Raw genomic sequence first — 24380 nt, 5'->3', positions numbered from 1 at the left:
CTGTTAGGGATAACTTTTCCTAAAGAATAGAACTTAATCATAAGATAAAACTAAAAATAAGTCAAAGTAATGAGTACTAACTGATTTAAAGGTTATTCCTTTTCACATTTATCACATGTCTTCATAGATAGCCTTTCCGAAAAGTAAATTTTAATGTCATCATCCATTCATCCCAGACATCCTTTCTTGCCATCTGACCAGCTGATGAATTCCCTTTGCATCTGAAACAGCAACATATGGTTCACCCTTCCCCTAATTGGCTCTAGATTGCACTTCAGATTCATCCATCTTGAACATTTTGACATCCACACTGCCCCATGTGTATAGCCTCCTCTGCAGTCTAAAACCTCACACCTTACACTCTTGCTTTCTACCTTTTGCTTTACAACTCTTGCTTTCTACCTTTTGCTCTAGGATTGGTAATTAAATCAAAAATTGACTCTGCACACTGTTAGTGTGATTTCCAAGACAGAAAGCTCCCTTCCCTACTTTAATCCTGTTTGTGTACTGTTTCCCTCTACTAGAATATAAGCTTGAGAACATTGGCTGTCCCACTTTTGCCTTTGTATCCTCAGTGTCCAGTTCTGTACCAAGGACCCAGTGGGGACTGAATAAATGTTGTATTCAGCCATCCATCCCTTCATTCATCTCATATTTCCTTGCCTCCCACTCTAAAATGGGATATGGTTTAAAGCAATCTTATCAATATGAGGAAACAAGAATCTAATTCAACATGTGTTTATTAAGTGCTGCTATATATCATTAAGAGGCAGTGTGGCATATTGTATCAGCTGTGTAATGCTGTGGAAGCTATTTATCCTCTCTGAGCTCTTGTTTCCATGTCTGCAAAACAGGAATAATTAAGTTGTGGCATATTATATATAACATGTGACACTTGGACCACTGCTGTAGTGCAAGCAGTCCAAATCAGCTCATGTGCTCCTACCTTTAATTTACAAAAAGCAGCGTGTCACTGTATTAATTATTCAGCAAGAGCATTTGATATAAATGAATGAATGAAAACCCATTTATGAGGAGACAGTAGCTGTAGTACTTGTAGAGGAAGTTGCCAAGTCTCATTTTAACAAGATTCTTTTTTGGATGATAGATCTGGTGGTCTGGGGGTGGGGGGCAAATAGAAAGCTTCACTGCAATCCAGGCAACTGTCTATTCTTTATTTCCAGGAACTGCTAGGAAACCTCTGTGGTCAAGAACAACTGAAGGAAATAGGAAATTCCAGACTTGAGACCTCAAACACAGTTCCCATCTATTGCCTATATTTTAGCAAGGATTGATGCCTATTGTGACTGCCAGCTCTCCTCACCCAGTGAGGGAAAGAGAGCATAGTGGTCATCATAAATGCTCTGCCAAGCCAAAAAATAAACAATATATACAATGACTACAACAATGAAAATGAGAACAAAATTAATAGATAATTAAAACAAATACAGCAAAATTACAAAGAACAAACACAGCCACAATGTAGAGACAGAAGACACCCCTCCCCTCTTTCTTTGCAGAAATGAAAGGTCCACAGAATGAAACATCACATTTATTTTCAGATCTATTTGTTGATGTTGTGATTATTTTTTCTTTTTTTTTCTCCTTGAAAAAATTATTGTTATACGGGGTGCATCTCTCAGAGGGTCAAGGGAGAAATATAAGGAGAAATTTAGATGACATAAAATTAAAAAAAAAAAGAAATGTTCTTGGGCCAGCTAGGTGGTGCAGTGAATAGACTACCAGCCCTGGAGTCAGGAAGACCTAAGTTCAAATCCAGCCTCAGACACTTGACACACTTACTAGCTGTGTGACCTTGGGCAAGTCACTTAACCCCAATTGCCCTGCATTCTCCCTTCCACAAAATGTTCTTCCATCTTCTCTCTTTTTAAATTATCATTACCCTGGACCCAGCAAATAATAATGATAATTCACATAAAAAAATTCATAGGAACAGGTCACATAATAAGAACATAAGTTTGTTGTATCAAATACAATAGTGTGTGCAAAACACTTTACAAACCATAAGCTACTATATAAATGTTAGTTATTATTAAAATTAAGTCATGAAACTGGGTGAGTTTTGAAGTAGCTATATTCAGGACCTTACATCTTATTGGGTGAAGTCTACAGCAGGGAAATAGCCAATATTTGACCAGGCATCTAATTCAGTGCTTCTTACTAGTGTGCATTTAAAAAAAAATTCTTTGCTTATTTTTCTTTTTAGCTTTGATTTTGGTGGCCCTAGCCAGAACTAATATATCTATGTGAATGATGCTTTCTGTAAGCAAGCTATTTTTAAAAAAAGAATATATTTCTTTTTAGCACACTGCTGTTTCTCAGAGTTTGTTTAAATTCTGATTTTAAAAAAAATCAGATATTGACTTCCAGTTAGGATTCACAGGTTGAGAAGACATCGATAGGTTATAATTAGTTCTGACAGAAGGATATTGACGTCGATGACATCAATCAAAATATGATGTATTACTTGGTCTTACAGGAAAAGATCCTTGGCTGACTCATATGTTTTTTCACAGTCTCTTTAATCTCTTTATTCCTCAGGCTATAGATAATAGGGTTGAAAAATGGGGACAAAACAGTAAATGCCAGGGCAATCACTGTGTCCCAAAACAAGGAATATGTGGCTGAGAAACGCAGGTACATGAGTGCCACGCTGCCAAAGAATAGCACAAAGACCATGAGATGGGAAGCACAGGTGGAGAAGGCTTTTCTACGACCCTCAGCTGAATGGATGCGCAAGATCACAGCCACAATGCCAGCATAAGAGAGGAGGATGAGGAGCACAGCTATAACAATCTCTGCAGCATGGACCACATCAACCACCTGGATCATGATAATGGCTCGAGTGTCTGTGCAGGCCAGACGGAGGAGTGGGAGGAAGTCACAGAAGACGTGCTCCAGGTGATTGGAGCCACAGAATGGCAGTGTGGAGATCCATACAACCTCAGGCAGGGGTGTGATGAAGCCACAGACACAGCAGACCAGGGTCAACTGGACACATAATCTGGGCGTCATGATAGTTGGGTAATGAAGGGGTCTGCAAATAGCCAAATAGCGATCAAAGGCCATGACTGTCAAAAGGCACACCTCACTTATGCCTGTGGAATGAAAAAAATACAACTGCACCATACAACCATTTAAGGAAATGCTCTTTTTCTCACTGAGCAGGTTGGAGAGCATGAGTGGGATAGTGGATGTGGTATACCAAAGCTCCAGGAAAGAGAGGGAGCTGATAAAGAAATACATGGGGGTGTGGAGGTGGGTATCTATCTGGACCACTATGACAATGACCAAGTTTCCAACAATGATGAAGACATAAATGAAGAGCAATGGGACAAAGCAGATGACAGCATCTCTCCAGTCCCTGGGGAAAGCAGAAAAGATGAATTCCTGAGCAGTAGTCCAATTTCTGCTTTCCTCATCAAAGGAAGTCATGAGAGTGGAAACTGTTAGTGAAGTATAACTGTCTAAGAGGAGTCTGCTGTCAGTCAGTCGACACTTTTATTTTCTAAGTTCTTTGGCCTGTATTTGGAGAAATGTACAAGAAGGAGATACAGGTCACAAGTTTAGAAGAAACTCCCAATGGAAAGTGACATGGAAAAAAAACTATCACACAAAAAGAAAGCTCAAAAGGATAAAAAAACTCAAAAACAAGAACATAACTTGTACCAATGAGAGGGACCTATATCCAGAAATCTGTGTGTGTGTGTGTGTGTGTGTGTGTGTGTGTGTGTATGTACACGTCTATGTGTATGATGAGATTCCAGTGATCTAATCTTTTTTTCCTTTGCTTCACTGCTCCCTACTATTGTATTCAACACTGTCATCCAAAACTTCCTTGTATAGACAGTGAGGCAGACTGGGAAGGATGCAAAATCTGAAGTGAGTGAGATGGAAATGTTCCTACAAAACCAGCTGCCAGTGTGATCATGAGCAAGTCGTATGAGCACTTTGAGCCCACGTTGCCTCAGCTGTAAAATCAGCATGATGGTACTTGCCCTACTTCCCTCAAAAGGCTACTGTGAGGAAAGCATTCTGTGAGCCTCAAATACTATGTAGTTGGTATGGTGAACAGTGTTGGACTTGGAGTCAGAAAGACCCGAGTTCAAAGTCTGCCTCAGACACTTACTGTTTGACCCTGGGCAAGTCACTTAATCACCCTCAGCCTCAGGTTTTTCATCTGCAAAACAAGGATAATAATATAACAATAAAAAACAGAATTGTTTTAAGCATCAAAATGATTTAATATTTAATGTGCTTTGTAAACATTAGAAGGCTATGTTAGTGCTATAGGATCATTGATGTAGAGGAGGATTTTAGGAGCCATCTAGTCAAGTCCCCTCATTTTACAGACAAAATAACTGATGCATAGAGCGGTTGCATGACTTGCTCAGGGTCACTAAGTATCCAAGCAATAATTTGAGCTCTTCATAACTCCAAGTCCAGTGTCCTATATTCTGTGTTGTGCTGCCTCAAAGAAATCAACCAACCAAACAAAACTCCTGTGCCTCAGAGTTAAGTGACTTGCCTGTGGTCACACAGCTATTAAATATCACAGGAACAATTTGGCCTAAGATCTTCCTAACTCAAGGTCCAGAACTCTATCCACTGTATCAACTAAGTCTCTTCCCACTACCACTCCAAGTATTTTTATTCTTGGCAGTTTGACTCCCATTTTACTGAGAAAAAAAAATCTATTTTACCAGTAATGCCAAACATCCTCTCTTTCCTCCTAGACCAGAACTGTCCCTCTTTAAAAAATAAAAAAGTTAATCTCTTCACTTATATCTTTGACCCCCCACCTCCAATTCCTTTTGCCTCCACCAAGACACTGTCACAGCAGTTATAGCATGCTATTTATGACATTTTCAATTTCTCCTTCTCCAGTGGCTTTTTTCATATGCCTTTAAATATACAAAGATCTCTGTCTTGAGCATTTTTGTTTGACACTGCAGTCCCGTAAAGCTACTGTCCTATTTTCCTTTCCTTACACTCCCAAATTTCTCTAAGAAATGTATGGTCATCATTTTCATTTCCTTGACATTAATGAATAGGCAGGGTTACCTCCTGGATAGGGTGTTGGCCTTCCAGGCAGGGAGATCTGGATTCAATGCCACTTTGTGTGAAATTGGATAATTCACTTAAATGCCCAGCACCTTGAATTACTCATATGCAAAATGGTGATGGTAATACCTGTGGCGCCTATCTTTCAAGACTCTTTGTGAAATTCAAATGAGATAATGAAGGCATTTTATATATATATATATATATATATATATATATATATATATCTACATACGTAGATATATATATATGTTATCATGTTTTAATTCTTAGAGTCTGCTTCTACTCTTTCATTCTACTAAAAGTCAGAAATCAATTCCTAATTATCATAATATGATGTCTCCTTCATCTTAATTACCTTCGCTTTCTCTACAACATTTCCATTCTTGACACCCCTCTCCTCTTAAAATTTTACTTTTCCATGGTTTCTTTGAAACCATACTGTCTTATTTCTCTTGCCATCACTGTGACAACTTTTCCAATTCTTTCAATGTTTGTCCTCCTCTTTTCAATTCCTGAAATGAAATGAAACGTTGGCTCTTAGCCTCTTTATTTTCTTACTCTACATTCACTTCCTGGGAGATTTAATTTACTCTCAACTTCAACTATCACCTCTATGTAAATAACCTGCAAATCTATATCTTCATTCCTGACCCGCCTGAACTCCATTTGCAAGTCTTTAACCATCATTCTGGCCCTTTTTGTTGATAGATCCTTGTCATTCAACTCAATATTCTTAAAATGAACTCATCTTGGCTGTCTAAACTTGATAGCTATCCTGACTTCTTTCTTTTTGTAATAGTAGCTCATTTTTAATAATACTCCATTTTCTTAGTCATTAGTCATTCCAAATCTTATATTTACTTTTTATTCCTCACTCTCATTAATTCTGAACTTCCATAATTTTATTTAGGGCAGTACCATCCACCCATTCACCTACTCTTAAAGCCTGAAGGTTTCATTCTCAACTCCCCATTCTCCCTCACTCTCTATATCCAATCCCTTGCCAAGTCCAATCAGTTTTACCTTCATCACATCTCTGGTACCTACCACGTTTTCTGTTCTGATACTGCCACATCTTTGGTGCAAGCTCTCATGACCTCATGCTGGAATTATTGCAATTAACCTTGGTCTCCCTCTCTCAGGTCTCTCCCCAATATGGTCCATCTTTCATTCACTCATCATATCAAATGTCTCATGCAGAAGATCTTACCTTTTGAATAAACTCCAAGGCTCCCTATCCTCTCTAGGATCAAATGTAAAATCCTCTGTTTAGCAATCAAAGCCTTTTACAGCCTGATCTCCTCCTATCTGTCCATTCTTCTTATATGTTACTCCAGCCTAGTCTACTCTGTGATGCAACAGCACTGGCCTCCTTGATGTTCCTCGAAGCCAACACCCTTTCTCCCAGCTCCAGGCTTTTTCACTGGCTGTCCACCATCCTTGGATTTCTCTTCTTCCTCCTCACCACCTCCTGGCTTCCTTGGCTTCCTTCAGGTTCCAGCTAAAATCTCACCTTCTAAAACAAGCCTTTCTGAAACCTTCTTAATGCTACTGTCTTTCCTCTATTAATCTCCAATTTATCCTGTAGTTGCAGAGACACCTAGGCTGCATGGTGGATCATGTTCTGGCCCTGGAGTCACAAAAACCTGACTTCAAATCCAATGTTAGACAGTTACTAGTTGCATGACCCTGGGAAATTGACTTAAATTCTTTTTGTCTCCATTTCCTCATCTATAAAATGGGTATAATAATAGCACCTACCTCAAAGGTGCTGATTTGATCAAAGGATCAAATAAGATAATATTTACAAAATAGTTGGCATAGTTCCTGGCACATAGGAGGCATTTAATAAATGTTTGTTCCCTTCCCTATACATCTTTTTGGTTTTCATTTTGCTTTCCCATTAAATTGTGAGCTGCTTGACAGTAGAGATTTTCTTTCTTTCTCCTTCGTATCTCCATTACTTACCATATGGTAGGTACTTAATGATTAATTATTAACTGATTGAATGACAATCAGGGACCAATTAATAATAGTGTAATATGGTTGACTCTGGCCCTATTAGCTGAGGGCTAGGCCTTTTATACTTTGCTCTTACCACAGGCTTCTCAGGTGTCTTGTAAAGGATGAGAAGATTCTCTTCTTTGCCACAGGCTTGAGTCTTCACAGTTATATTCTTCCTGTAACTAATATTCCCATTGATTTAAACACTTATCATTTGATTAGCTTTTTACAACTAGATATTTACCTCAAACACAGAGCAACAACAAGCAAACAACCTTGGGAACTTCATATAATAATTACCTGCAATTTACAGATGAGAAAACTGAGATTAATGAAAGTCTGGGAGGGGGAGTCAGAGCCAAGATGGCAGCTGGAAAGCAGGGACTTGATTAAGCTCTCCGCCAGGTCCCTCCAAACACCTGTAAAAAATGGCTCTGAACAAATTCTACAGCTGCAGAACCCACAAAATAGCAGAGGGAAGCAGGGCTGCAGCTCAGGAAAGCCTGGATGATCACTGGGAAGGGTCTATCACACGGAGCTGGGAGAGGAGTGGAGCACAGCCCAGTGTGGGCAACACCAGGACCAACCAGACTGGGAGCTGGGCAGAACAGGTGGCAGGGCCCTGAATCATTGAGCTGTAGCAGTTACCATACTTCTCAACCCATAAACGCCAAAGACAAAACAGAAGGTTAGACTGTTGGGTCTGAGTGAAAGAAGTGCACCCTCGGCCCCATCCCTGGGGGCATGGAAGTGGTGCAGCTCTGGGGCTGCTTCCAGAGCTCCAGCTAAGGTTGCTTCCAGCCCCAGGCCAACCTGGTGGGAGGAATTAAGCAGTGGATCTGAGGGGGAGTGCAGAGCCTGCTTGCATCTGGGTTGAGGTAGGGTTTGGTGGTTCTTGGGGGAGGAGGAACACTGGTGTGGCAGAGCTTGCTGTGTAGAAGTAGCTCTGAAAACAGCAGCACAGTCCCTACAGCTTGGGACAAAGAACTCTCTACTCTACAAGCAGTCATACCCTGACAAAAAAACTCGAGGGTCAAGTAGTAGTTGGCTGAGAACATGAACAGGAAGCAAAAAGAGACTCAGCTTCAGACTCAGACTTTGGAATCTTTTTTGTGACAAAAAAGACCAAAAGATACAGCCAGAAGAAGTCAAAAAAGTCAAAAAGCCTACATCAAAATCCTCCAAGAAAAATATGAATTGGTCTCAGGCCATGGAAGAATTCAAAAAGGAGTTGGAAGAGCAAGTAAAAGAAGTAGAGGAAAAATTGGGAAGAGCAATGAGAGTATTGCAAGAAAATCATGAAAAACAAGTCAATGACTTGCTAAAGGAGACCCCCAAAAATACTGAAGAAAATAACACCTTAAAAATAGACTAATTCAAATGGCAAAAGAACTCCAAAAAGCCAATGAGGAGAAGAATGCCTTGAAAGCCAAAATTAGCCACATGGAAAAGGACGTTCAAAAGACCACTCAAGAAAATACCACCTTAAAAGTTAGACTGCAGCAAGTGGAAGCTAGTGACTTTATGAGAAATCAAGATATTGTAAAACACAACCAAACGAATGAAAAAATGGAAGACAATATGAAATATCTCATTGGAAAAACCACTGACCTGGAAAATAGATCCAGGAGAGATAATTTAAAAATTATTGGACTACCTGAAAGTCATGATCAAAAAAAGATCCTAAATGTCATCTTTCAAGAAATTATCAAGGAGAACTGCCCTGATATTCTAGAACCAGAGGGTAAAATAGAAAATGGAAGAATCCACTGATCACCTCCTGAAAAACACCCCAAAAAGAAAAATCCTAGGAATATGGTCACCAAATTCCAGAGCTCCCAGATCAAGGAGGCAATACTGCAAGCAGCCAGAAAGAAACAATTTGAGTATTGTGGAAACACAATGAGGATAATACAAGATCTAGCAGCTTCTACCCCAAGGGATCGAAGGGCTTGGAATATGATATTCCGGGGGTCAAAAGAGTTAGCATTAAAACCAAGAATCACCTACCCAGAAAAACTGAGTATAATGCTCCAAGGGAAAATATTGACTTTCAATAAAACAGAGGACTTTCAAGCTTTCTCAGTGAAAAGACTAGAGCTGAATAGAAAATTTGACTTTCAAACACAAGAATCAAGAGAAGCATGAAAAGGTAAACAAGAAAGAGAAATCATAAGGGACTTCCTAAAAACTGTTTTGCTTACATTCCTACATGGAAAGATGATGTGTGTAATACATGAGACCTTTCTCAGTATTAGGATAGTTGAAGGGAATATATATATACACACATACATACATACATATATATGTATAGACAGACTGAACAGGGTGAGTTGAATATGAAGGGATGATATCTAAAAAAAAACTACAATTAGGGGATGAGAGAGGAATAGATTAAAAGAGGGAGAAAGGGAGAGATAGAATGGGCTAAATTATCTCACATATAAGTGGCAAGAAAAAGCAGTTCATTGGAAGGGAAGAGGGGGCAGGTGGGGGGAAAGAACGAATCTTGCTCTCATCGGATTCAACTTGAGAGAATAACATACACACTCAATTGGATACCTTACCCCACAAGAAAGTAGGGGGAAGGGGATAAAAAAAGGGGGATGATAGAAAGGAGGGCAGATAGGGAGGAGAAGTAATCAAAGGCATACACTTTTGAAAAGGAACAGGGTCATGGGAGAAAATTGAATAAAGGGGGACAGGATAGGATAGAGGGAAATATAGTTAGTCTTTTACAACATGACTATTTATGGGAGTGTTTTGCATAATGATACATGTGTGGCCTATGTTGAATTGCTTGCCTTCTTAGGGAGAATAGGTGCACAGGGAAGAGGGGAGAGAATTTGGAACTCAAAGTTTTAAAAGCAGATGCTCAAAAAAAAAAGTTGTTTTTGCATGCAACTGAAAAATGAGGTATGTAGGCAATGGGGCATAGAAATCTATCTTGCCCTACAAGAAAGTAAGGGGAAAAGGGATGGGGGGGGAGTGGGGTGACAGAAGGGAGGGCTGACTGGGGAATGAGGCAATCAAAACATATGCCATCTTGGAGTGGGGGGGAGGGTAGAAATGGGGAGAAAATTTGTAACTCAAAATCTTGTGGAAATCAAAAATAATAAAGTATGGAATTCAAAAAAAAAATAAAAGTCTAGGGACTTGCCTCAGGGTCACACAGCTAGTAAGCATCTCAAATAGGATTTGAACTCAAGTCCTCCAAACTCCAAATTAATGCGTCAAACCACAATTCATCTGCAGATTTTAATGCTTCCTGATTCATTATTTGCAATGTTTAGAGACCATATGTCTTTCTCTCCATTTGAATTGCTACCTCATTAATTCAGTCCCTTATCTACTTAAGTGTAGACTATTTCAATAGCTTCCAAACTGGTCTAACTACAGTTTTTCTGCTTCAATCCATCCCACACCTAGCCCTCAGGTCAATCTTCCTAAAACATTTTAAATATACCACTCCTCTGTTTCCATCTCCTTCCCTATCCATGCTCTACTCATTACCCTTCAAGATGACTCAGTTCAAATCCTACTTCTTCTAGGGAGTGTTCCATGACCACACTATCTGAAAGTGCTTTTCTGCCCTGAGCTGAGTTTCTTCTTTGCACCACTGTGTTGCTTCTGTTAGAATCATGGAATGTCAGGTCTACAAAGAGACCTTAGAGACTATGGTTCTGATTCAGCTCCTAAAGAGGGGGTCTGATGATATTAGCATTGTGCTGACTGCTTCAAGATCTATAAAGCAAGCCACCAAGCTTGACTTTGGATTTCAGTTTCTGAAATTTTAAGCCAAGAAATATGCAGGAAGGAACACTTTTTTTTAACTAATAGCAAAAAGTGGCTCTTTCCAGTTAGGCAAAGAACACACACACACACACATACACACACATATGTGTATATATATATGTATACACACATGCACATATATCCATAAACCCCATATATATACATATATTTTTCTCTAATTAGAGATACTTTGAGCCATTAATAAAACATACATATACATGCACATACACATATGTGCATATGTGTGTGTGAGAGAGAGAGAGAGGGAGAGAGAGAATGTTTTCTTCTACCCACATAATGGTCACCTCGAGTTCCCAGAACCATCACTTTCAAAGACAGGCAGTGACACAGCTGTCCCTGGAACAATTGCCAACAGTCCCAGCTGGGGAGATTCAGGATAAGTGGGATATAAGTCTTTTAGGCACCGATCAGGGAGACTAAACAAACATCGTGCTGAGAGAATGGCACTGGAGGAATTGACTATCTCAGGGTGTGAGAATCTAACCTTAACAATTACACCTGTTTTGTGCAAGTCATCTATCTCAAGGATACTATAGCAGTGCCAGGGATACAGTCTATTCAATCGTTCAAAAGCCTGGAAACAAAAGCAGGCTGACAGTTTGCATAGACTTCTAGGGTCTCTTTGCTAATAAGATTGACCTTCAGGGACGACCTAACTGTGCCAAAGGGGGAAATGAACTCCTGAAAGGGTTTGCATGGACTCACACAGCTGGTAAACAGAAGAGTCTAGACTCAAAAGCAAGTCATCTGATTCCAAGTCTAGTTTCTTTCTGCTATCGCTCTCAGCATTTCTTACTGCCTAATATTAATCTGTTGTATGTATCTCACCAATCACATCAACTAAATTGGAAATTCCTTGAGAGTGTGTAACTCATTGTCTAACACAGTGACTTTTTTCTAAATAAATATTTTTGACTTTATCTCTTTATACTCATTCTATTTTAGGCACGGGTAAATGGAGTAACAAATTGCAGTAGATAATGAGCTGGACCTGGAGCCAGGAAGCTCCAGATTTGAGCCCTGCTACCAACACATTCTGTACATCTTGGGGTAAATCCCTTAACTTTTCATTGCCCTGGGCAAGTCACTATTATAATAGGTTAAAAAGAAGGGCACGTCCTGCACTGGGAGAGAGATGAAATCCCAGGTCCAGGCTCTATCCCGATTCTATTTGAGACTCTTGGCAATCTGGCTCTGTGAGGTAAGTGCTATTATTCTATTTAAGGCACTCAGCAATCTTGTTCCAATTTGGAATCCTATATTTATTGATGCTTCTGGAGCTCAACATAACATTTCTTTCCTTTACATATTCAGGAAAACTATACCCTTGCCTCATGCCTGGAATGCATTCCCTCCTCCTTTCACCCTTCAAGGGTCCAAGGCTTAATTCAAAGGCCAATTCCTCCCTGTAGTTATCTTTCTTCTCATGTACCTCAAGACCACATTGCATGATCCCCTTTGACTCCCTCAATCTTTACTTTTACTTATATTAACCTGAATACAAGCTGCATTCTTTAAATGGAGAACTATGTTATTTTTGTCTTCTGCCCAGCACAATCCCTTGTACACAGTAGGGATTTAGTCCTTGTTTGCTGAATTTAATTCTACACGTGATAATAGTTCATAGTTACATAGCACTTTAATGTTTGCAAGATATTTTAAATATATTCTCTCATTAAATCCTCATAACAACCTTGAAAGGTAGGTGCTGGTATTTCCATTTTATAGATGAGAAAACTGACTCAGAGAAGTTGAATGAGAGAATTCACCCTCAGGTCTTTTGATTTCATTTTACACATTCAGAATCATTGTCCTCTAATATTCCCTTAATTTTGTCCTAATTTGCTCAGGAAGTGATAGTGGCTCCTTGTGGCTCATCATATCAGTTTCTAAGATCCTTATTCTGGGTTCCAAGACCTCTTCCTTCCAAACTTTGCCGTGTTGATCTCCTCTGATCACTGAGTGTATATTTATCACTCCACCCAGGCTGCCCAGTCCCCTAGTTAGCAGAGACATGCCTCAAATGTCAACTAATCCAACCCCTACATGGGCTTGAATTCCCTCTATTATATTCCTCAGATCAAGCTACTTCCAGGTGTGAAGAGTTACTTATAAGTCAGCTTTATTTCATTTCTGGACAGCTCTAGGAAGTTCTTCCTTCTCTCTGAAGTCCTGAGTTCAAAGCCTGGTTCTACCATTTACTATTCTATGACCTTGGGCAAATCATTTAAACTCTCTAAGCCTCAATCTCCTCATGTTTAAAATGACAGTTTGGGACTAAATGATCTTTACAATTCCTTGAAGCTCTAATTGAGCCTTAAATGAAATACTACAGGTAATGCACTTTTCAAATTTTAACTACCCAAGTGCCAGCACCAATTATGATGGCTCTTATATTAAGCAGTATTTCTAGCCTAATGAGCCTCCTACCCCCAAATTTTCTTCCTCATACTTACTATTGAATCCTACCCCTTCCTTCCTAACTATGCTCTCAATATTTGCCTCTTCTATGGTTAATTACCACTTGACCTTAATCAACAATCTTTTCTAAGCAGCCCACATATAGATGTACATTTCATTAAACTATAATCATCTTTAATGTTTTTACATAATTCTTTTTTCTTATGTGTCTTTTCCTTCCTGTTGGAGATGCAAATTCCTCCCTTTTTGATATTTCCCTACCATTACCAATACAGGCCTCAGAATATGGGAAACTCAGTCCAAAGTTTTGGAATCATAGAATCGTAGACCTAGAGTTTGAGGGCACATTGGAGATCACCTAAGCTCATCCTCTTCATTGCATAGATGAGGCCCAGGGAGGTTGTGACTTACCACCCCCCCTCCCCCACCCCCACACATAGTAAGTATCAGAGACAGGATTTAAATCCAGAACCTCTAACTCCAGAAAGTGCTTATTTCTACTATATTGACTGAACAAATGACCAGTCTGATCCCTTGGTCCCTCCAAGATCAGTGTAAATGGAAGAGTTCCCCTCATAGGCCAAATTGACTTCCAACTGAATTCATTTAGTCCCTAATTTAGTCTGAATTTTCCCTCTCTTAAGACAGTACATTGTACATAGTAGCTGCTTAATAATTGTTTGCTGATCTGAATTTCTGATCTCATCTCCGACTCAGAAAAAAAAGGCTCCTCAGATCTGAACCCAAAGGAATACCCCACGTGTCCTAGGGTTACCTCAGGAACTAAAGCCCTTGTACCAGCCAACATCTCTCACACCAATTCCTCTGTCCAGGATTATTTGTCCAGTACTTACCTAAAAGCCATCCTTACCTCTATCTACTCACTGAATCCAAATTCTGTGAAAAGTCTCTACAGCTACCTTCCCTCAAGTGAAGCAATCATCCTTGCTAAGACCCACTGACCTTGGTTCAAGGGTTGGAGGGGCCCTGGAAGAAGATATTCCCTTGTTCCCACCCTTCAGTGTCCCCTCTCTATCTTTAAACACACTTAGATGTCAGGATGACTGGCCTTCCCACTTTCACTGCAGTGGTTGCACTTTGTCCTTCCATCCAAATTATCTCTTTTCCCCACCAGGCAGGAAAATGTAGATGTGATTGTTACTCCTGGTGGGACATGGGGAGGAGGATTGGGAAGGGAAAAAAATTGTCTCTCTTGTGGGAATTTTCTCAGGTGAAAAGATCAAAGAAAAACAATTCCTCCCATGAGACTAATTAGGAAAAAAAAATGTTCTAGCTTGTAATTAGAAGTGCCCCAACTTCAGTTCCCTGTTTCTCTCTTCTCAGACTCTCAGACCTTCTAAAACCAAATCTTTGGAAAGAAAGCACAACATCCTGATTTTGACTGGATAAGAGAGACTGTTGGAATAAATTTGGTGAGCACACTAGGCTTGAAGGCTGATCAAAAAAAAAAAAAAACAAGTTTTCTAATCCACAAACATATTTAGTATCTAACAGGTAAGAGGTGTGATGAAGGATCTGAGTGACTCAGAAGTTACCCAGGTCTTTAAGAGCTTCTTACCTAGTTGGAGAGATGACTATGTCTCCTTCCCACCCCCATGTGACTGTGCCTGGAGGCCTTCCTTCTCCTTTGTCTATTGAAGGCCTACTCATCCTTTAAAACTCAACTCAAAATGTTAGCTGCTCCATGAAACTCTCTAAAGTAACCTAGAATAGAGAATTCAATCTGAAAGAGCAGGGTAATCCAACTGACTGGGGCTTAGAAAGAGGAGGAACTTGAATATCAGACCCAGGTAGTGACATCTTTTCCTTTGTTCTATACCTCTTTACTCCAGTGATCACGTATAAGAACTATAGTTACGGAGGTTTATATCTTGTTATCTTCTCGACTGTAAGCTACATGAAGGATGATCTTGTGTATTGCCCAATATTATACCGTAGGCAAGTCACTTAACCTTGTTTGCCTCTATTTTCTTATTTGTAAAATGAACCAGAGAAGGAAATGGCAAACCATGATGCAGTATCTTTACCAAGAAAATCCCAAATGGGGTCATAGAGAGTCAGACACAACTGAAATGACTGAACAATGACAACAGCAACATTGTACTTTTCCCAGTGCTGAGAAATATGTTGTATAAAAAGTTGATGCTTCATAAATGTTAGTTGAATGGTAGAATAAAGGAATTAACTATGAAATCACTAATAAGGCTAGAAGGCAATATAGGCAAAGTACAAAATGAATTATAAAGAGGATAACCACTATGAATAGATGAGAAAAGCTTTGGAAAAATAAGTGAGGTGGGGAATGAGCGAAAATGCAGCCCATGTTGGAAAGAAGGCCAAAGAGGTTGTGTCATTGGGAGGGAGGCAGGTCTCAGTGAGTCCCAAAAGATGGAGGGAATTGGAAAGAAAAAGACTGAAGATAAAAACCAGTTTGCGATCTGTCTATGGAACAAGCATTTCAGAGAGCACAATAGAAGGGGTGGGTAGCTTTGGAGTGGGATATTGGTGTGATTGAGTTGAAAGGAATAGGAATTAGAGGTCAGGCAGAGGGTGTTAGAGAGTCGTGTTTGAATGATGATAGCCTGGGGTTCAGAATCACTGGGATGGGCAGATTGTGCCTGGGAAAATTTGTTGATCATTGAGGAATGAGATCAGATAGGTTTCCCTTGTCCTTTGGGGTTGGTCCTCAGGGTGGAGTTCTGGGAGAGGTACTTAGGGAGTTCTAGAGGTTGCCAGTGCTGGAAGCTTAAAGAATGGGGTTATTTCCCTCCCCACAAGGCAAGAATTTAGCCACTTTCAGGCAGAGGTTCAAATTGCTTAGGAGAATGGCTGGACCAATTCACAGTTCCACCAACAATGCGTTCTTGTGATTGTTTTCCCAATCCCAGTACTTCCAAATTTCTCATTTCCTTTTTTGTCAACTTTGACAATTTGATGAGTGCGAAGTGGAACTTTAGAGTCAGGTCACACTAATTTGCATTTCTCTGTTAGTGATTTGGAGCATTTTTCATATGGATATAGATAGCTTTATTTTTTCCCTAGTAAGCCATCTGTTAGTATTCTTTGGCCATTTATCAATTGAGAATTAAGTCCAGCTCATTTTTCATAGTTAGTGTCTATATGAGCTTTTGTTAACTGATGTAATAGCTCTGAAGTTATCTTCTAAGTGCATATCATATTCTGGTCAGCAGTTATTCTTCATCCATTTGGTTTTACCTGTGTGGATAGTTAGGTCATACTATTTTGCATGATTATGGATCTTATTTAGGAACTAATAGGGCTTACCTGAAATATCATTAATATATGAAATCTATTTAATTTAGATATTGCAATAGATAGCTTCTGTGTCTATGAAAACACTTTTAACAAGGATATATCTCCATATTTGGGCCAAAGGAGAAACAGTTACTATTTGGTATTTACATTCACTCTGTTCTAGGATTGCAGGGACCAATTGTCCAATCTATGAGCAGAGTGAATTGGGTTTAAAGCTTGGTTTTTGAGACAGAAATCTAGCCAATAAATGCAAATGTAAAAAGGCAGCCTTTAGCTGTCGATACGGAGCATAGAGAGGCCTATTCACTGAATGGGTGTCACCTTACTCAAAGTGAGAACCTGAAAAGACTTTAGCCTGAAAGGGCCAGGGTCTCCCAATGCATACTGGGCCATCTCCAGTCACCCTGGTGAATATCAGGCCACTGGACCCAGATGGCTCTGGAGGAAAAAAGTAAGTCTGGTGACCTTGCACAGGCCTCCCTCACTCAAATCAAAGTCAACTGCAAGTCATGTTATCATTTCCCTGATGTCATGGTCCTCTTCAAGAACAAAGGACAAGCACAACAATCTCCTTATTTTATATCATGTTCAATATTAATAATCAGGGAACCATTGAACAAAGTTATCTTGGTTGTTACATCTTTCAAAAAATCTTATATGCTTTTTACATATGCATGAGAGATACCTTTATGGAGAAGAGCCTTTAAAGTACCTTGCTCTATCTTTGAGCACATTGAGATGTTACATTCTTGATACCCTTCACTTAGTTGTGTGACTTCAAGATATGGTTGGTGGTACAACCATCTGTAAAAAACAAAACAAAACAAAAAATATTACAAGCCATTTGATGAATAAAGGTATCTGTTGTTATTTCTTTTATGGTAATTGAGTGAACCACACTGACTCCATCTTTAGGCTCAATCTGGAGCTAGCTCAGTCCTCTTTTTATTCAATTATGTGTCTTGTCCCATTTCTGCCTGGTGAGAAAATTTTATTCAATTATGGGAATTGTAAGAAAACTTTATTGCATTGTTTGAACTTGGCCCTGCATGGCTGGGAAGCTGAACCACCTCCATCTGTTGCTTAGAGACCCTTAACTGAGGACCTAGGGGTTATGCTAATCAGAAACCCAGTCAGATCTGAAGATTGAGGCAAGAAGTTTTCTCACAATTATACATCTCAATCAACCCGTATGTCATCTGAAAACTGGCCCTGTACTGGTCAGTTAGTTATTGTTTCCATGTTCCTTTAATTGAATACAGATACACGGGGGAATTCAGGGAAATGCATCTGTTCACTCTCCCCCTCTCATACTTGGATGGTCTCTAATCTTCCCTCCAATTAGAAATCAGATTACCTAATTCTATATCCTGATTTATTGTTTTCTTCAAATTAATTGGTCTTATTTGATTTTTTTAATATACAAAATTCTGTCTCACTCTGTATTCTGTCAAGATGTCTGAACTGACTAAGAAATCCAATTACCCATTTATTATGCCTGTTTTACTAATAAATCATGTAGCTCAGATTTTTTTCTCCATTATTATTATTTATCTACCAATCTTACAAGGAATCATATAACTTTGACATATGTATGGAAGACAGGGCAGCTAGGTGGCACAGTGGATAAAGCACCAGGCCTGGGGACTCAAGAAGACTCATCTCAGTAAGTTCAAATCTGGCTTCAGACACTTACCAGTTGTGTGCCCTGGGCAAGTTACTTAATCTTGTTTGCCTTAGTTACTCATCTGTAAAATGAACTGGAGAAAGAAATGACAAATCATTCCAGTATCTTTGTCAAGAAAACCCCAAATGGGGTCACAAATAGTTGGGTATGACTGAGAAACTACTGACCAAGACAAGGAGGTAGGAGATACATTATGGAAGGAAAGTCTTAAATGGCACATTTTCCTCCCCCCACCAAAAAAAAAAAAGCAAAGCCTGATCTTGTGTTATCTGTACCTTTCAGTCAATTGAGAGATTGCAAAGCTGTGATTTAAATTGTAATATCACTGATAGGAGTCTGCCTGCTCCCCCACACATATGCTTTTTGGCTTTGAAATATGTTAGATTATTCCTTTTCACAGAATATTTACCTTTCTAATCACATTTTTCCATGCAAAAATTTTTACTAAATAATGGCTCAAATTTTTAATATCACAATATTCATATGAAAAGATGAGTTAAACCCCCAATGGTACAAATGCATCACACTGTAGTTATTGTTCCAACAGCCCTGCTATACAATATTTTCTGAATTCACAATTCCAGAAACAATAAACATCACACTAACATAAAACAATATCACAGGCTTAAAATGTGAAATATGAAAACAAAATTTATCACTAGTCAAATAACATTAATCCAGTTGAATGCATCTCCAAATCATTTTACATGGAAAACCATTCTGTTTATTCACCGATTTTGGCATCTATATAGTTGAACTCAGAAACCAGTAAATCAGTCATCTCTTATAGCTATAGAGATGAAGCATCAGCAGTTACATTCAGAGCACAGATTAACACTATTTGAATAAAGCTTTCCCCCAATTAATTTATCAAACTCAATATAAATCCAAATTTTAAACTGCTCAATTTTAAAGCTTTCTTTAGAACACCAGCTACCTTTCCACCAACTACAATATTGGAAACCTGTGGAAATTAAGCTTAGAGATCATGAGAAATCTCAAAACTAAATCCAAATTCTTGAGGAAGAAATAAGGATTATTCTGAGTGGCATACATAGCTCTTTAGCCATGGCAATCTTGCTATTCTCCTCTTAAATCAAGGATGTCTAAAACTTCTTTAAAATTTCTACAATATTTTCCAGAATCTTGGGCTTCTCTTTTGGATAACACTGGAGATTCTGATTGTGGGTGAAGATGAGGACCTTGCATTGTTGCATTTAAATGAAAAATCACTAGTTTTATTTTCTTGCTGTTGGGCAATTAAAAGTTGGTTACATTTTGTAAAAATTCTACTTTTGAGAGTACCTTTATATATTTCTTATCATCTAAGAAAGTTAATCTGTCCCTCTCACTAGCCCTCCAATTGAAAATCTTTCAGTACATAGCTGCATAGTCTTGCAAAATAATTCCCTCATTGACATGTCCAAAAATGTATGTCTCTTTCTACATTTAAAGTTCATCATCTTTTTGTCAGGAGTTAAGTGGTGTATTTTATCTTCAGCCTTTGGGAATTGTGGTTTATCGTTACATTAATTAGAGCTGTAAAGTCTTTCAATTGTTTTTTTCTCTATGATGTTGTTATCATTATATGATTTTTTTCTCTAAGTTCTGCTCATTTCACTCTGCATCAGTTCATAGAGGTCTTCCCAGTTTCCTCTAAAATTCATTTCTACATTTCTTATAGCACAATAATATTCTATTACATTACGCAATGACTACGCTTTAATTTGCTATAGGAAGATGTCCCCTTAGTTTCCATTGTTTTGGCTATAATGAAAAGAGCTATCTATGCTGTATGTTATTTTGTATATATGGATCATTTTCCTCTTTCTTTGGGGTATAGGCCTCTTAGCTAGATCAAAGGATGTGTGTGTTTTAGTAACTTCTGGAGCATAGTTCCAAATTGCTTTGCAGAATGGCTGGACCAATTCACAGCTCCACTAATAATACCTGCCCCCCCTCTAACATTTGCCACTTTCTTTTGTAGTCACCTTTGTCAATATGATAGGTGTTAGGTAGAACCTCAGAGTTAGTTTAATATTCGTTTCTCTTCTTATTAGTGACTTGGAGAATTTTTTTTTCATTTTTTTGTAGCTTGTATATCTTCCTTGGACAACTGACTACTTATATCTGTTGACCAGTGACTGTTAGTCTTATAAATTTGAATCAGTCTCTATTATATCTTGGATGTAAGATCTTTATCACAGAAATTCATTATAAATATCTTTTCCCAGTTACCTATTTCCCTTCTAATTTTTAGTGTATTACATTTACGTGCATAGTTTTAAAAATATATCTGCCGACATGAAAGCTAATTTCATCCCTGCTCCTTTAATTTGTTTAAGATGTGACAATTTATATCTATTGCATGTATCCACATGGAGCTTGCCTTCATATGTGGCATGCTATCTGTCCTTTTCTAATGTATTCATTGAGGATGGCCTTATGGATTTGGAGATTGTTCTCATGAAAATTACATAAATAGGAAACTTCATGTACTGGTTGGTAGCTCTCTGTCATCTGGTAATAATTTATTTAGAATTAAAAAGGACCTTAAAAATCAGTTAATCCAACCTCCTCATGTTACAGGTAACACGTTGAGTGGTCAAGTCACACAAACAATAAATAACAGAATCAGGAACCAAAGCATTCTTTAAGGACTGAGATTTTTCCCATACTTTATCTTAAAGCAGCTAGGTGGTGGTATAAACAGTGCACAGGACCTGGAGTCAGGAAGACCCGAGTTCAAATCCAGTCTCAGACACTTACTAGCTGCGTGACCCTGGACAAGTCACTTAATCTTTGTCTATCTTAGTTTCTTTGACTATAAAATGGGTATTGTAATAGTAGCTGCCTCACATGGTCATGAGGATCAAATGAGATTTGTAAAGTCCTTAGCATAGTTCCTGGCACATAGTAGAAACTTAAAAAAACTGTTTATTCCCTTCCTTCCCATACCTTATCTTAATCTGTTTCTGATGCTTCAAGAATTGGCTGTTCAGTGCTTTCAAATTTGTGCCACTTCCAGGACAGGCTTCTTCGGCAAGTATTTGATCTATCATGACTGCTTTTGGCATTTTTATTTTATTCAATTCTACTTATTCATACTCAGGGAGTACATTAGGGACTGCAACATCATAGTCACAAATAGTTGGCTCTGCAGGATTTGCTGTAAATAGAGCTTGTTAGAAAAATCTTTATCAGTTGTTCCCATTTTTTTATCTTTTTCTGTCCAATCTTCCATCCAGTTTCATCCATTAAGTGCCTGTAGAACAACTTTGTTTTGTTAGATCTCAACATACTTTCTTGAAACCTTTTTCTTTCTTCTCGTTCTTTCACGAAATAATATTTATCTTAATCTTCCACTATCCTTCTCCACAAGATTTTTCAAATGTCTGTATTCTACACTTTTATTATCCTTGGTGGCCACTTCTGTCTGCTTGTCAGAGATTAAGTATTTGATAGCTAATGTGAATTTTGGTATTTTTGGTCACCTCATTATAGAAATTATTTTACATCATTTAAGCTTCTATATGAAATTATTAGAATCAATTTCTGCATACATTCTTTTATACAATTCTCATTTTTAGTGTGATGACTTATTTAAATGGATTAGATTAGCATTCTTTTTATTATATGCTGTGTCTTTTTCTCATTTTTATTCTTTTAGTTTTGTATTGCTTTTGATCTTTTCTCTAATATGTCAGTGATCTGATTGCATCGTGATTGATAGTTAATTCAGGAATATTCTTATCAGTAAGAAACCATTTGCTACCCTTGAAAAAAAAATCAATGTTTTGTGATGTACTTAGATGCTTGTTATGGACTTGCCACAATGTCCCAAGATTTATCACAAATAAAATCATCATAATACATCAGTGGAAAGCTTCTATAATCCTTGTGCTACCTCATTCCTTACACATGAGCCATATTTCGCAAGATACTTTTGTTATCGTCTCCTATGCCCAGCTTTGCATTGAAATCATGAGCATTAATGTATTCCTTTAGAATCTTGCTGTTTTCTCATCCACCACAAGTGATGCTATCATATTATATTCATATCATTATCATATCTGCTTCTATCTTCATGGATTTTTTTTTGTTTTGATTTGTTTTTGCCATTCTTATTTAGTTACTGCTTAGACCAGATGACTTTTAAAGTCTCTTGCAGTTCTGATAGTCTTTTACTTCAACTACGTTAGCCCTGAAACTACCATAGATAAGGGATGTGGATCCCTAATTATCGCTAATTACATGAATTCAGTAGTCTGTCCTTCATTTTCTGTCTCCCTTGCCTCACGAATGATTCCTCCCCATATTGCAAATCTTGGCTTTCATCCAGTCAACCACTGAGTTGAATTGTAAGCTCTATCATTCTATCCAAAATTGTAAGAACTAAATGCCTCCTTAATGGATGCTTTCATTTTCTTCAGCCATATCCTGAATATATCTACCAACACTTCTGTATACCGATCTGTAATCTCCGAGACTTCTTAAACTCATTGATCCAAATGACTATTCTAATATAATCCTAACATTATTGCACCTATTTGATATCTCTGGTGAGAAAATTTGAGTTCTGTCCATTAAAAAATTTCCCTTGAATTCCGCATAATCTCCTGGCAAGAGAGTAGCCTCCTCCATTAGGGAAATTGCTTAAGCCAGAACATTATTTCTCACTTTCATCTGTTGAAGGCCTAATCTTACATGAAATGCAACCCCCTAACATATACTCTATGATCTAGTGATCCTGGCTTCCTCACTGTTCCTCAAACAAGACCCCTTGTTTGCTGACTCTAAGCATTTTCACTGGTTCTCAGCTATACCTGGAAAACTCTCCCTCCTCATCTGTACCTCCTGACTTCCTTCAGGTCCCAACTAAAATCTTATGTTCTACAAGGAGTTTTTCCCAGTCCCCCTTATTCTAATGCTTTTTCTCTGTTGATTATCTCCAATTTATCATATATATATATATGAGTGTGTGTATGTTTATGTATATATAATTATATGTTTATAATGATATATATATATGTGTGTGTGTATGTGCACATATATATTATATATAATTGTATATTCCATTACTGGAAAAGTTTTAAGTATAAGTAAACTACAGTGTTAGCTATCTGAGAATCAGTAAACCTAAGTATTGAGAGGCTCGTCAATAGACAGTTGACTGGTAGGTAATGGATTTTTGGCCATAGTTTTCCACATAAAGATTAAAAAGAATCTTATTTGTTTTTGTAACTAAAAATACATTAGGGTCATGTATCTGTGTTGCCTCAACCATTATGTCCTTAATAGGTTATATGTGAGATTTGCAGTGTGTTGATTTCACCAATGAAGATTCTGATTCTGTAGGTATCATTTCAGAGTAGTTTCAAAATGCATTTGGATTCTTCTTGGGGTTAGTGAGATAGGATACAGGAAGATCACTGACTGGGGAAAAAAAAGAATCAAGGTTGGGGAGGGGGGAGAGATGAGAGACAGAGAGAGGGAGAGACAGAGAGGAAGAGAGAGAGAGAGAGAGAGAGAGAGAGAGAGAGAGAGACAGAGAGAAAGAGACGGAGAGAGAGAGAGAACGTGCTGGGAATTTTCTCTAGTTCCCAAGATAGGTCAATAGTGTTTCCTAGATGGTAGCACAGAAAAACAAACAAATAAATCAGTCATAGACTTCAGTACCAAAAGGAGTAAATAGTACTAGACCATAGCTAGCATTCAGAAAAGTAAATATTCTCTAGACCGCAATGCTGAGATTGATAGAAGTCATCAAGCACATCAGTTTCTAGTTATTTGAGGCAGCGAGGCGGCACAGTAGATATAGTACTGGGCCGGGAGTCAGGAAGACCTGAATTCAAATCAGGCTTATACATGTATTAGCTGTGTGACCCTGGACAAGTAACTTCACCTCTGCCCGTTTCAGTTTCTTCAACTGTAAAATATGTAAAATAACAGCATCTACCTCACAGGGTTGTGTTGAGGAGAAAACAACATTGTAAAGTGCTAAGCACAGTGTTTGGCACATAGTAATTACTTAATAAGTACGTATTCCCTTAACATTTAGGCATGG

General features: G+C 38.3%; 1 protein-coding gene across 1 annotated transcript; it reads right to left on the bottom strand.

Moving 5' to 3' along the window:
* Nucleotides 1-2494: 2494 nt before the first annotated feature.
* Nucleotides 2495-3456, bottom strand: LOC118848666 (olfactory receptor 6K2-like). Its single transcript, XM_036757665.1, is given in 2 exon segments — nucleotides 2495-2532; nucleotides 2535-3456. Coding segments are annotated over 2 exon segments (960 nt in total).
* Nucleotides 3457-24380: the final 20924 nt, after the last annotated feature.

The sequence above is a fragment of the Trichosurus vulpecula genome, chromosome 4, assembly GCF_011100635.1.
Source record: "Trichosurus vulpecula isolate mTriVul1 chromosome 4, mTriVul1.pri, whole genome shotgun sequence".
Taxonomy (NCBI): domain Eukaryota; kingdom Metazoa; phylum Chordata; class Mammalia; order Diprotodontia; family Phalangeridae; genus Trichosurus; species Trichosurus vulpecula.
The sequence above is the reverse complement of the archived record's forward strand: the minus strand, read 5'-3'. Positions and strand labels throughout refer to the sequence as shown.